The following is a 12,244-nucleotide window of genomic DNA, read 5'->3' as shown; positions in this document are numbered from 1 at the left end:
TCTTGAATTTAGATTCTTAATCCATCTGGAACTGATTTTTGTGTATGGTGTGAGGTGCAGATCACACTTCATTTTTTGCAGGAGGATAACCAGAAGTGTCAGCATCATTCAGTGAATAATTCTTTCTTCGTCTAACACAGCTGTCATAGATCATTTTTCTATGTATGCAAGGACCTATTTCTGGGGTCTCTATTCTGTTTCATGGCTCTAACTGTTTACCACCTGTGTCAACACCCACACTTTCTTAATTTCTTATGATATAAGTCTCAAGAGCTGGTTGGGTAGGCCCCTCATCTGATTTTTCTTTTTTGGGAGGATCTTGGATTTTTTGCTTGTCTACTAGAAAAAACACATTAAAATTGACTTGCAAAATTCTTCAAAAGATCTGTTGAAATTTGATTAGAATGATACGGAATCCACAAGTCAATGTGGAGATAACTGATGATTTTTTAATCCATGAATCTTAAATATCCCCCACTTTTTAAAAGTCTCTAATGTTTTTCAATAGAATTTAAAATATTTCTTCACCAAAGAGCTTGCATGCCATTTGTTAAATTTATTTCAAGATACATAAATTTTTGTTTCTATTGTAAATGCATCTTTTAAAAAATACTACATTTTTGAATTTTATGTTGCCAGTATATAAAAATGCAGCTGCTTTTAATGTATTTATCTTATATTACCCATCTTGCTAACCTCTGTCATTTTAATTGTTTGAGGATTGTTTGTAGATTCTACATAGACAATAATATCATCTGTAAACAATGAGAGTTTTGTTTTTTCCTTTCATATCTTTATACTTCTCATGTCTTCTCTTTATTTTATTGCCTTGACGAAGGGCTCCAGAACCAAAGTCAGTAGAAGCTGTGACAACAGGAATCCTTGTCTTATTCCTAATTTTAAAAAGGATTTTTTAAAAAACAACTCTCTATTGAATATGATGTCTGCTGGGCGGCAGGGGTGGGGTTTGTGTAGGTATTCTTTATGAGGTTTAGAAGGTTTTTGTTTCTTTCAAGTTTGCTAAGAGTTTTTTGTTAAATTATGAATGAACATTGAATTTTATTAAATTATTATTTTTTCATCTACTAGATAAAAATACAGCTTTTCTCATTTAATCTGCTATTGTTCAATATTAGTTAAGATTCGGCTGTGAATGGCAGAAATCCCCAAGTAATAGCATCTTTTTTTTCCCCTCAAATAATGGCATCTTAAACCCAAGAGGAGTTCACGTCTTTCTCATATACCAATCTGGAGGGGGCAATTCAGGGGTAGTTTGGCAACTATGCTCCAGGAAGTCCTGAATGTCCCAGGCTCTGCCACCTCTCAAGGGGCTGCCCTCTGGATCCAAGATTGTGCTCCTGCAGCACAGGGGGTGGAGGACCCGCCAGGCAGAGGCAGGGGGCCGGCCAGTTGCCTCTCAAGCAAGCCTCTTGGTGTCTGGTGCCCTAGTCCTAGGTTGTATATTACAATTTGGGATTTTTACACACTCATATGTTCTATAAGTTTACAATTTTCCTTTACTGCACAGACTTTGATTTTGGTACAGAAGAGTTGTATGGATTCAGGGTTTTTCATTCCTTGAAGGTTTGGCATTATTTGTATGAGAAACTCTTTACTTGAGAATTTTCACTGTGGGATAATTAAAAAAAATTTTAAACAATTTCACATTTACAGAAAAATTGCAAATACGTGCAATTATTTTGTCTTGAATGAATATTTTAGTGTTTCCTACAAACAAGGATGTTTTCCTGCATAACCACAGTAGCACCATCAAAATCAAGAAATGAACATGTATACATTACTATAATAATAATAATAACTCCTTCTGGCTCGAATCATGTTTCTCCAGTTGTTCCAGAAATATCTTTTATAACCAAAGGTTCCAGTTCAAAATCTCGTGCTAGGCTGTGCCTCTGAGTCTCCTTCAGACTTGGACTCATGTCCTCAGCCCTTCCTTGACTCGTGATCCTGATACTTTTGGAGGTTCCAGGACAGTTATTCTGTAACACGCCCTTCAACTGCAGTTTGTCTGATGCTCCCTCATGATTGGATTCGGGTTTTGAATCTGGGGCAGGGATATCACGGAAGTGACGCTGTGTTCTTCTCTGCGTGTCCTATCAGGTGGCTCCTGATTTCAATTTGTTCCGTTACTGGTGATATTCACTTTGAGCACTCTGGTGGTGCTTGCCAAACTTCTCCACAGGAAAATTACTGCAGAAAATGATTCCTATTCTATTTGTAATGAATACATATTTTGTGGGAAAATATTTTGAAACTATATCAATATCCGACTCCTCATCAAATTCTCCCATCCCTCCTCTTTCCTCCCCTCCGTCCCTGACAGTTTGGACTTCTGGTTTCTTATTTTATTTGGTGGGTTATAATCTGTTATTCTCATTACGTATTTTGATGCACAGAGTATTCCAGATTTGACAGTGACCTCTGTATATTTCTGATGTATCTGCATCATTCTTTGAGCACTTCCTTACTTTCCAGAACAACAAGCTGTTCCAGGCTTATACTGTTCTTTCCTTGCCCCAGACTTGGAATAAGCCTTTTCTACAAGAGCCTTGGCTCCTTTTAGAAGCCAAGATCTAAGTGTTAAGGGTACTCACTACTGTTGGGATATTGCTGCTCCCAGGTCCTCTCAGTGGAGAGAGCTAGAAAGTGTATCTATCTGGGAAACCATGAGTTCATCCCACTACCTCTAATTCCACTCCAAGACCACACAGCTAATTCTGTTTTTCTCTTTCCATATTTGTGACTCCCTCTAACTGTAAGAAAACTGGCTCCCATTACACTGAATATATTTACTTATTTGATCATATGTAACCAATCTCCCATCATAGGCACTATCCCCTCCTTCATGTGGATACCTTCCTAACGATTTCTGTGCCCTGATACACCGTGCCAGGCCAGCCCCATGTGTGCCCAGGACCTGGAAAAGGGGAAGTAAAGTCAACATTTGTTGAACTGACCAACTCAGTACTCAGTCTTTCTTGAGTAACACTGATCAGGAAATTCAAATCTTATTCTATGAAGATCTCCTTTAATTCTGAATTGCCACTGAAAAGGAAACCATTTGTTTTCATAACTGGGAAGAGAATTTTAAAAATAATGTCCAATAAGGAAAACACACTAAAAATGCTCATAGAATTCTTATACCCTCAGAATACATTGCTGGACTCCTGATTTGAGGCCCTTTTTCTAAAACGCATGTTACACTCCTGCACTTTTGTAAGCGGCGTTCACTAAGGGTGGCTACGCCTTCTTGAGAACGATGAATCATCGTTCAGCACACTTACGGTACGACTCTGATGCCCCTGTTCTGCCGGATCCCAGACTGAGAAACGTGGTGACTTCCAGTATCTGTTGTTCATGATTATTCCATCTCCTTCTTGGTTGCTAGCTGACATTTCTTAGGCCTGGTGATGTGCCCACCTCCATGGTGCTTTCTTCTGATTTACTGGTTTTAATCAGAAGAGATCTGAGAAGCCGGATTACTGGGCTAGATAAGAATGTGTGAAATGGAAATCACCATGTTAGTATTTGTTCAGCCCACATCACACCCCAAGTTTTTCTGCCTGAAGCTGGGACCTGGATCAGACAGGAGGACCTGGGGTCTGTGGGCCACTGTAAGCCCCCTGGCTTAGGGGGAGGCCAGGTGTTCAGTGGTCAGGGTGCCTGGGGTCTCCCTGCCACAGCAGCCCTGCCTGTGGGCCAGACCCACGCCCTCCCCATCCCTTCTTTTCCTGCTCTTCTCCCCTCTGGGGCTTTCTGTTGGGCTCACATCTTTTCTCCAGGTTTCTTTCTCCATTCACTAGATGTGTTATCTGTAATCTAAGCCTGACTCTGCCCCCGATTTGCTGGACCTCAGTTTTCTCATCTGGAAAATAGGGACAGGGTTGAATGTGGCTCTGCCCTCTCCTCCTCCCGGCTCTGGCACACGGCCTTTTATTTGCCACCTCTCCTTTTGCTCCTTGTCTACTTATTCTATTTCCCTGTCTGCCTCTGAGTCTCTTGAAGTTTCCCTCCTTCCTCTTGCTATGACTTTAAGACCCTCTCTGAACATCTACTCCCTGTCTTAATTTTTCTTTCTTGAATCTCTTTCTCCCTCTCTCCCTCTCTGTTTCTATTGCTTCTGACTCTGTAGTCTCTGTCCCTCTCTGCCCTTCTCTCTGGCTTTCTACCTCTTCTCCATCTATGACAACTCTGTTCTGAATTGTTTCTTTTTCTTACCCTATTACCACTTGATCACTGCTCCGTAACTCCCTGCCCAACACTGCTTTCTCAGCTTATTCTTGGACTCGTGTTTCTGGGTCCACACCCCCTCTCTATCCCTGCCCAGAGGCTCCTTTCCCATTCATGCCCTGGCCTGGGCTGGGAGCTCAGAGCCAGTGCCACGCAGCACCTCCCAGAGCCAGGCTCCTCCCTGTAATGGAAGCAGCAGCTGTGAGGCTGGCTCCAGCAAGTATGATGGGCCCAGCTGGCTGCCTCTGTCTCAGAGAAGGCTCCAAAAGTCAGAGACAGCATTTAGATGGGGTGTCCTATCCTGCCATAGCCCAAACCCGGACAGTGGCCATCAGCTGCACAAGCAGTTACATCACATGACTGCACGTGGTATGCACACACACTCACACACACACAGCTCGGGCACAAGCGCCGGCAGTCATCTCTCATCAGGAACAGCTGCTGGCATTCAGGTTTGCCAAAAAGAGTATTCCTCTCTTTGGAGTCTACTGTAGCCTTAATTGCAAACTTTCAGCCTTTGGAATGTTCTCCACGTAAGACACAGATGAAGGCTCAGTGCGGAGAGAGAATGCTGACCACCGTGGGTTACGATCTGGCTCTGTCTTATCAGACCCACAGGTTCTGCACCTTGCAGTCGGCCCCATGCTTTCCAGAATCCATATCTAACAGACATTTGCCGGGCACCTCCCTACCTGTGCCAGGCGCACCTGTCACCCCACACAAGCCTCACAGTGACCTTGGAAGGCAGGCACCATTGCCCTCCACTTCCCAGGTGGAGGAGACTTAGACTCCCAAGATCACAGGCCAATCAGAGGCAGAATTTTCAGCCCAGCATGAGTCTGACCTGCCTACTGTGTCCTCTACCCACTGCGACAACCCAGCGATGAAAATCTGACAGTGGGAGGAGCAGCTGAGAGATCCTGCTGAAGCAGACCACTGACAGCTGTTCTAGTCCTGGAACAGGCATGAGAGCAATATAGGCTGTCAGATCCGATATCCCAGCAGGTGCCACGTTAGAGTCAGATTTCTGACCAAAGGCTCAGGATCTGCATGTTGGGGGCGAGGGAGTGAGGCTGGGGGCAGGCAACATGGGTATACAGTCTTAAAGGAAGTAAAACGGCCTCAAAGGGGGCCTCAGATATCAGAGAGCGAAGTGGCAGGCCGCCTCTTTGGAGGTGCCGCTGGGGGTCTGCCCGCACAGGGAGGAGCTGCCTCCTCCCCTAACTCACTGCCAGGGCCCCTCAGCATGGAGTCAGACTGGGCTCCCCAGGCCTCCACGCCCTGGTCTTGGCCCTGTGCACTCAGCCTGGCCCTGGAACTCAGATCACTTTGTAGACACTGTGCCAGGCTGGCCCTATCTGGGGTACTGGGACCATGGAGAAGAATCTGACAGCACTTCAGGCTGCAAACTCTCAGCCTCATATTCTCCGGGGTGCTGGCAGGGCCCGTCTGACAAGTGTGGCTCACTTTCTCATTATGTTGCTGCTCATGGTTTGTTGGATTCTCCCATCCACTCCTTGCTATTTGCTGCTGGCTCTTTGTCAGTTGACTGGTCCCTGCCTGACTGCCCTCTGTTACTTCTGTCCTGCTCAATCATTTTGCTGGAGATTGGGGTCAGCCTGCACACACATGAGGAGGGGAAGGGCCGAGATTCACGGGGCCACAGGATCCTTTCCAAAGAGACTTGTTCCCACCTCCCTTGTGCCTCTACCCTCCACTAGGTTGAATCCTCTGCCTCCCCTACTAGGTTACAGCAGGGGCTCTGGCTTAGCAGACCAGTCTCCCCGGTACCAAGGACAGAGCTGGGCGTAGAGTAGGGGCTCAGAAAATGTTGAAGTCACAGTTGGATGAAGGGGTGAATCCCAACAAGCTGGACTCAGGAATGGGAGGAGCTTTATCAAGAATGAATGCAAAGTTCCTGTCCAAGCAGGACAGGGAGCTGGGCCACGTGCTGCTGGTGGGAGAGGCAGACCCTCAGGCACCAGAGACTGTCGGTCACCCTGACAGAGCAGCTTTGGGGGCTGCAGAAATAGATTTAGACCAGGGTGGGTATGGTCCTGCTCAAGTCTACATGGGCCTGCAGCACCTCAGCAGATTCTAGACGCTGCCTTATGAGAAGGAAAAGAGCAAACAAAGCATTTCCACTTCCCCTTTGGGTGCTCTCCCAGTCTCAAGGAGGCCTTGCCCTGTGCAAGCCACTTTCTGAAACAGAAGCACTGCAGCATGGGCCAGATTCCTCAGCCTGGTCACTAGTTTATGATCCAAAGCCCACTTGCTGCTTTATGTTCTGGGCAGGACCCTCCATTTGCTCCAGGGAAACACAACACTGATTTTCTGTTCATTTTTTTTTTAAGGTCTTGGCTTTTCTGCAGGTCACCACCAGTCGACAAGCTCATTCCAAGGCAATTCAAGCAGGCTTGGTCCCTGCGATAAATCCCTGGCAGGGATCAGGAGTGACAGCAACACATAAAATAAATGCCAAAGGAAGAACTCAGCCTTCTGAAACAGATGGCAAATTTACACCTAGCCGCCCGAGGGGGTGCAAGTCTGAGTCCCACATGAAAATGTTCATTTCCCACATCAGGGAGGTGCCCCTGGAGAACCCTGGGCAGCCTGTTAAGTGGGTATTTGGTATCCACCCCGGGTGGCAGGATGAATTCACTTTACTCAACGCTTGTCTCTAAGAATCTTCCCCAGCCTCAGAGCAGCTTCTGCCCCCAAAACTTCCACATTTACCTAGAACTGTCTCTATTCCCCAGAACCACTTTGATCCTAACAGAACTTTCTGTATTTGCATAGAAATCTCATTACGGTCCTTGGAGACCATCTTTACTTCCCAGTTTGTACTTGCTGAGTGACTTCAGGTAAGTCATACAACCTCTCTGAGCCATGAATATTGCACTTTTAAGTGTTGAGGACCTCCAGCATACTGAGCACTCTCCAGTGTGGATCTCATTTCATCCTCACGACAAACCTAAAAGGTACACTTATTTCCCCATTTTACAAAAGAGAACTGGGATCTGGTGTGCGAAGTGCTCTCCTGAGGCCCCCTATTACTGGAGGAATGTACCAGGTCTGTCTCTAAGCCTGTGCTCTTTTCGCCTTGCCCTGCACCCCACAGACTCTGACCTGGTCTTCTGGTCTCGTTCTTTCACCCACTAGAGCTGCTAACAAGCTACGGGCGAGGATCAGGGCTGGCTACAATGCCTTCCTGCAAGAGGCTTTTTACTGCCAGGAAGCTCTAGTCTACGCCAAGTATTGGAGCCTTGGTGCCCTCTCCTGGATAAAAACTAAAAGACCAGCCTGAGTCCACACTGGTAAATTAATGTCTTTTTCATTAGGACATTTACTTTTTCATCTATCCATCCATCCACTCATCCATCCATCCATCCATTCATCTTTCATCCGTCCATTCACCCACCCACTCATCTGTCCAACCCAGTTTCACAGACATCTGGCGGCATCACCCTCATTCACTGGGGTTCCTGCTCTGCACTTCTGCCTCGCACAGGCCTCAGCGATGCAGAGAAAGAAATGAGAAGACATGGTAATCATGTCTAACTGCAGGGCTGGACAAATTGGATAAAGGATTAGTTTGTCAGATAAGCCCTAGTGAGAGCAGCACCTGAAAGGCTGTGGATATCGGGTGGTTGGCAGGGTAGACTGTGTGGGGCCTTGGCCGAGGGTATCAGCCCTGGGTGGACCACTGTGGATAGAGTCTCCTGAGATCTCTGGGTGCCCAATGCCAGAGGTGACAAGCCAGGGAGATGGAAAGACTTCAGAAATAGGGTGTCTTTCAGATGAATCAAGATTTGGGCCCAGGCCTGCCTGTCAGCTGTGCGTGTTGACCCCGACCTTCCTCCAGGCACACAGCCAACATCTGGATGTACCTGGCACTCCTCAGCCTGGTCTCTGCACATTTGCTTGTGTCACTTCCTTCTCCTTTGGTGCCCTCCTGAGAGCCACTCCCGGGAAACTTCCTTTCCTGCAGGGCTGAGATGGACTTCCTGCCCCCCCCCCCCGACTCTCCCAGGGTAAAGTGGCTGTGCCAATGTCTTCCGTTCGCTCACCCAGATCCACGCTCCACCTTTCCCACCCCTTCTGGGCCCCCAGAGGCTGACATCTATGGACAACATCACTGGCTCTCTTGCCCCTGGTTCTGGTCAGGTTTGGCTAATGAGAAGCCCTAGCAGCAGCCCGTCGGGTAGAAGACACGGGATTGGGTTCTACCTCCCTGGATTCTTCCCTGCGGGGGGCACCATAGTCTAGATGTGTCCTTTCACCTTTTGAGGCAGCCAGCTGTCTTCTGGGCCCCAGAAAACTCTCTCCTCTCATCCTTTTGGGCCTGGGGAGGCCATAGTTCTGCTACCACTAGTCTCGAGTTACTGCACTATTTTTTAGATACTCCTGCTCCCACCTTTATAATATGCTTTTGTAAACAAGCCTTCCTAGAATTACCATAATTTGAGTCTGTCCTCAGTTTCCTCCTGGGACTCCATCTAGTACCAGGAGTGGCCTTAAGAAAGAGATCTTCCAAACAGGATTCCGGAATTGGGTTGGTTCTGTATTTGAGCTCCATGGGGATAATTTCCTACTGGGGAACCAGGATGCAAGAACTTCATGGCACCTGGTAGTATCACAGTTACTGAAATGACCATGAGTAATACCACAGGATGCAGTGCAGGCTGAAGGCCAGGCCTCGGCAGATCAAGTGAGTGTAGCGCTTCATCCTGTGGCATCAGTACTGGTTACAGAGACAGTGGAGGCACCTGGCTTCTTCCTACAGCCCAAGAGAGCACATACATATAGGAAATAAATTAAAAATAATGACCATAAAATTGAGAACATGTGTGAACAACAGAAGGTGTCCATGAGAGCTTGGAGTCCCTCAGGCCCTGTGGATATGGGAAGGTATAAGCAAGGACCAAACCCAGGGTCTGATGGTAAAGGTTGCAGTGTTGTAGCACCCGCACCCCAGATCTCTTATATTTAAGGAGGGGCACTAATAGGAAAGGACTGGGACCTCAAGACATGAGGTGGAATCATTTAGGGAGACATGGATGGGGCTGAGAATTTTGGTCTGCAAATCCCCCTACACCTCCTTTGCCAGCAGAGGCAGCCTGTCTACCTAAGCACCCCTCCTCCTCTGCACAAAAGCCTTTCAGTGGTGGCCCTGGGAGCAGTCATTCTCCAAGCTAATACGTATGCTCCTCAGTGCTTCTCATCACCCTCATTGCCACCAAGCCAATGACCAGTGCACGGTCCTACATAGCCTGGAGGAGAAGTGCAAAGCCTACACCTTGAGAAGATAGCCTGGACAGTGAAATACTTAAAAGACTTGGTCAGCAGGACCCTGTGGGAGTGGATTCATGGGTGTTAGAACAAGGGGAAGAATTATAAGACTTGACTGGGCCAAATTCACTGACATGGGTGCCTCTGTCTAGGTTTTGGGATTTAATAGTTTGACTTGATCACCCAGGAGTGGTTTTAATTGTCTGCTAAATTGACTAATTGAAGCTTGGATGCAGTGATGACCTCACTGAATGAGGTTGAAATGCCAGAACTTCCTTGGAATACCGTGTAGGAAAGTCTGAAGGCTCAGGAAAGTGGAAACATTGGAGTGGATCTATTATATGCAAACTGCTCATCCCCGCCCCAAGAAGCCAGAGGACACTCCCTTCACTCAAGTGTTAAGGAATGCATTCACGGGGTAGGAGGGGGTGCTCACCATCCTTGAAGAACTCTGTGGTGGCTGTCCTCTGCAGGCCACGGATGGCCATGGTGGGAGTTGTATGAAATTTCCCTGATCTCAGTGTGGAGAATGCGAGGCCAGATAGATAGCAGCACTTCACCATCAGAAACAAGGTGGGCACAATCACCATAGTAAGTCACAGATATGGAGACACTATTGGTTATTGGAGTGTTTTAGGGATCTGTGGAGAATGCTAATTAATCACAGGGTCCCTAGAGGAAAAATACATGGAAACCTTCCAAGTTGCTGCTAGACACGTATAGAAAGAAAAATTCTAGGTCTGTCAGGTAGAAACTCATGAGTCATCATTGTGTGGATGGGTTGCCTCTTATCCAGGTCCCAAATTCAGCAGTTCGTGGGCTCAGAGTCCTTGATTGAGTGGCATTATGGGTCCCCTTGAGGAAGGTATATGTCATGAATCTTCCTCCAAGGGGTCCTGTGGCCACTGATCAGGGCTACTGTTCTCTGGGGATAGGAAAATACCCAGATCATTCAGGAGGTTACTAGATACTGGTTCTAACTATCACCGATAGAACCCAAATGCCCTGAGAGTTCTTCAAAGATGAGGATGATCAGGTACTATATGCTGTCTCGGCCTGAGACCTTCTCATGGAAGGTCAGTGAGACCACAGTCCATCCTGTGGCTACATCCCCAGTTCCAAAATAAATGATGGGAGTAGACTTACTCAGCAACTAGTGGTATCTCCACATTGGTTCCCTGGCCTGCGGATTGAGGGTTGTATGGAGGGAGAAAGGGTCCTGAAACTGCTCCCCACCCAGCTTTCCCTTACACTGAGCGAAAACCAAAAGTAATACCATAGCCCTCAAGGAATTGCAGAAATTAGTGCCAACATTAAAGAATTCGGAGATGTAGGGACATTAATTCCTATCACACTGGCATTTAACTTGCATTTTGACTGATGCAAAAGACAGATGGGTTTTGGAGAATAACAGATTATCACAAACTTAATCAGAAGGTGATGCCACGTGAAGCTGCCATTTGGGATATCTTAACTGGACACACTGTGTAGCAATATGGAAACACTTATACTTGAATTATAATACAACATTGTTTCCCTTCTTTACATTTTCCTTTTTATACTGCATATCTCTTTTTTATTTACTATTTATTTATTCTTTCTATTAATAACTATTACTTCAGAACATTTATAATATTAATGGAACAATCTAAGGGAATTTCAACTTACTTATTTTTACATTTCAATATTGGGTATTAATAAGAAAGATGGTCAAAATAAGTAAAAAACTTATCATAAATGTTTGGTGTTAGTCTACATACAATTCAGATTTTGGTTTAAAGTTCTTTGGCTGCAAGAAAGAACATTTGGTTTACTACACTAATAGGAATATCTCTTAATGCTGGGATGGCCTTTTCTTGGCATTTCTTCTGCTGTTGATTTTTAGCATAGTTATCGGTGATTGTATGAATGGAGTTGAGTGGAGAGGCACTCATCGTGTTTATTCCAAATAAGAGGAAATAAGCGATTACTATAGTAATGAGGAGGTACACAGGCAATGCAACTGCGCAATATTTTGGAGGCCAAAAGGTTAAACCTAAGGAGTTTAGCCAAGATTCAGGAATAAAAACCCACACGAGATATAGTATGAAGCCAAATTGGGAGCTTAAGAAAAGAACAAAGCCATAAATCGCTCTTTCTGGCAATGGCAACGGTGAATTTTCACCATTTTCCCTGTGGCTTCAGACAATGCCGCTCCAGCTCTGCAGGCTTTGCCTCCATGTGGAAAGGGAAGGACTAACAGGGAGAGGAGGCCGGCGCGGCCTCCCCAGGCCTGGGCCTCAGCGCCTGCGGCCATTTCCCGCTCTCTTGTCAGGTTTCCTTTTGGAGTTGGTGGGTTGGCCCTCGACCTTGGGTCCTCCATGCGCCCACTTGGGCCCCTCCCCCCAGTTTGGCCTGCATAACTCTTTCTAACATAAAAAAATGAATCTAATTATTTATCATGCTCATTGTTTGTTGACTCACACACCATCCTCACCCTTGCTAGAAAGTTAGCTCTGTGAGGGGAAAAAAATCTTTGTTTTTCTTATGTCTCTCAAGAGTCTAGAATGGTATCTGAAGATAGTAGGCGCTCAGTAAATATTGTTTACTGAATAAAGTGATGTGAATAAAGCAAACTACAACACCCACCTCACAAGGTTGTTGTAAGGGTTAAATGAGACGGGGAATGTAATTTCAGCTTGGTAGGAGAGAGCAGATGCAA

At 46.1% G+C, this 12,244-nt stretch overlaps 1 protein-coding gene across 1 annotated transcript; it reads right to left on the bottom strand.

Moving 5' to 3' along the window:
* Nucleotides 1-11,249: 11,249 nt before the first annotated feature.
* Nucleotides 11,250-11,905, bottom strand: LOC105098249 (phosphatidylinositol N-acetylglucosaminyltransferase subunit P-like). The gene is made up of 2 exons (XM_031459306.2): nt 11,892-11,905; nt 11,250-11,715 (listed from the first exon to the last, which is right to left on the bottom strand). Exons 1-2 carry the CDS (start codon nt 11,903-11,905, stop codon nt 11,319-11,321), a joined length of 411 nt encoding a protein of 136 aa, XP_031315166.1. The 3' UTR covers nt 11,250-11,318.
* Nucleotides 11,906-12,244: the final 339 nt, after the last annotated feature.

The sequence above is a fragment of the Camelus dromedarius genome, chromosome 12, assembly GCF_036321535.1.
Source record: "Camelus dromedarius isolate mCamDro1 chromosome 12, mCamDro1.pat, whole genome shotgun sequence".
NCBI lineage: Eukaryota > Metazoa > Chordata > Mammalia > Artiodactyla > Camelidae > Camelus > Camelus dromedarius.
The sequence above is the reverse complement of the archived record's forward strand: the minus strand, read 5'-3'. Positions and strand labels throughout refer to the sequence as shown.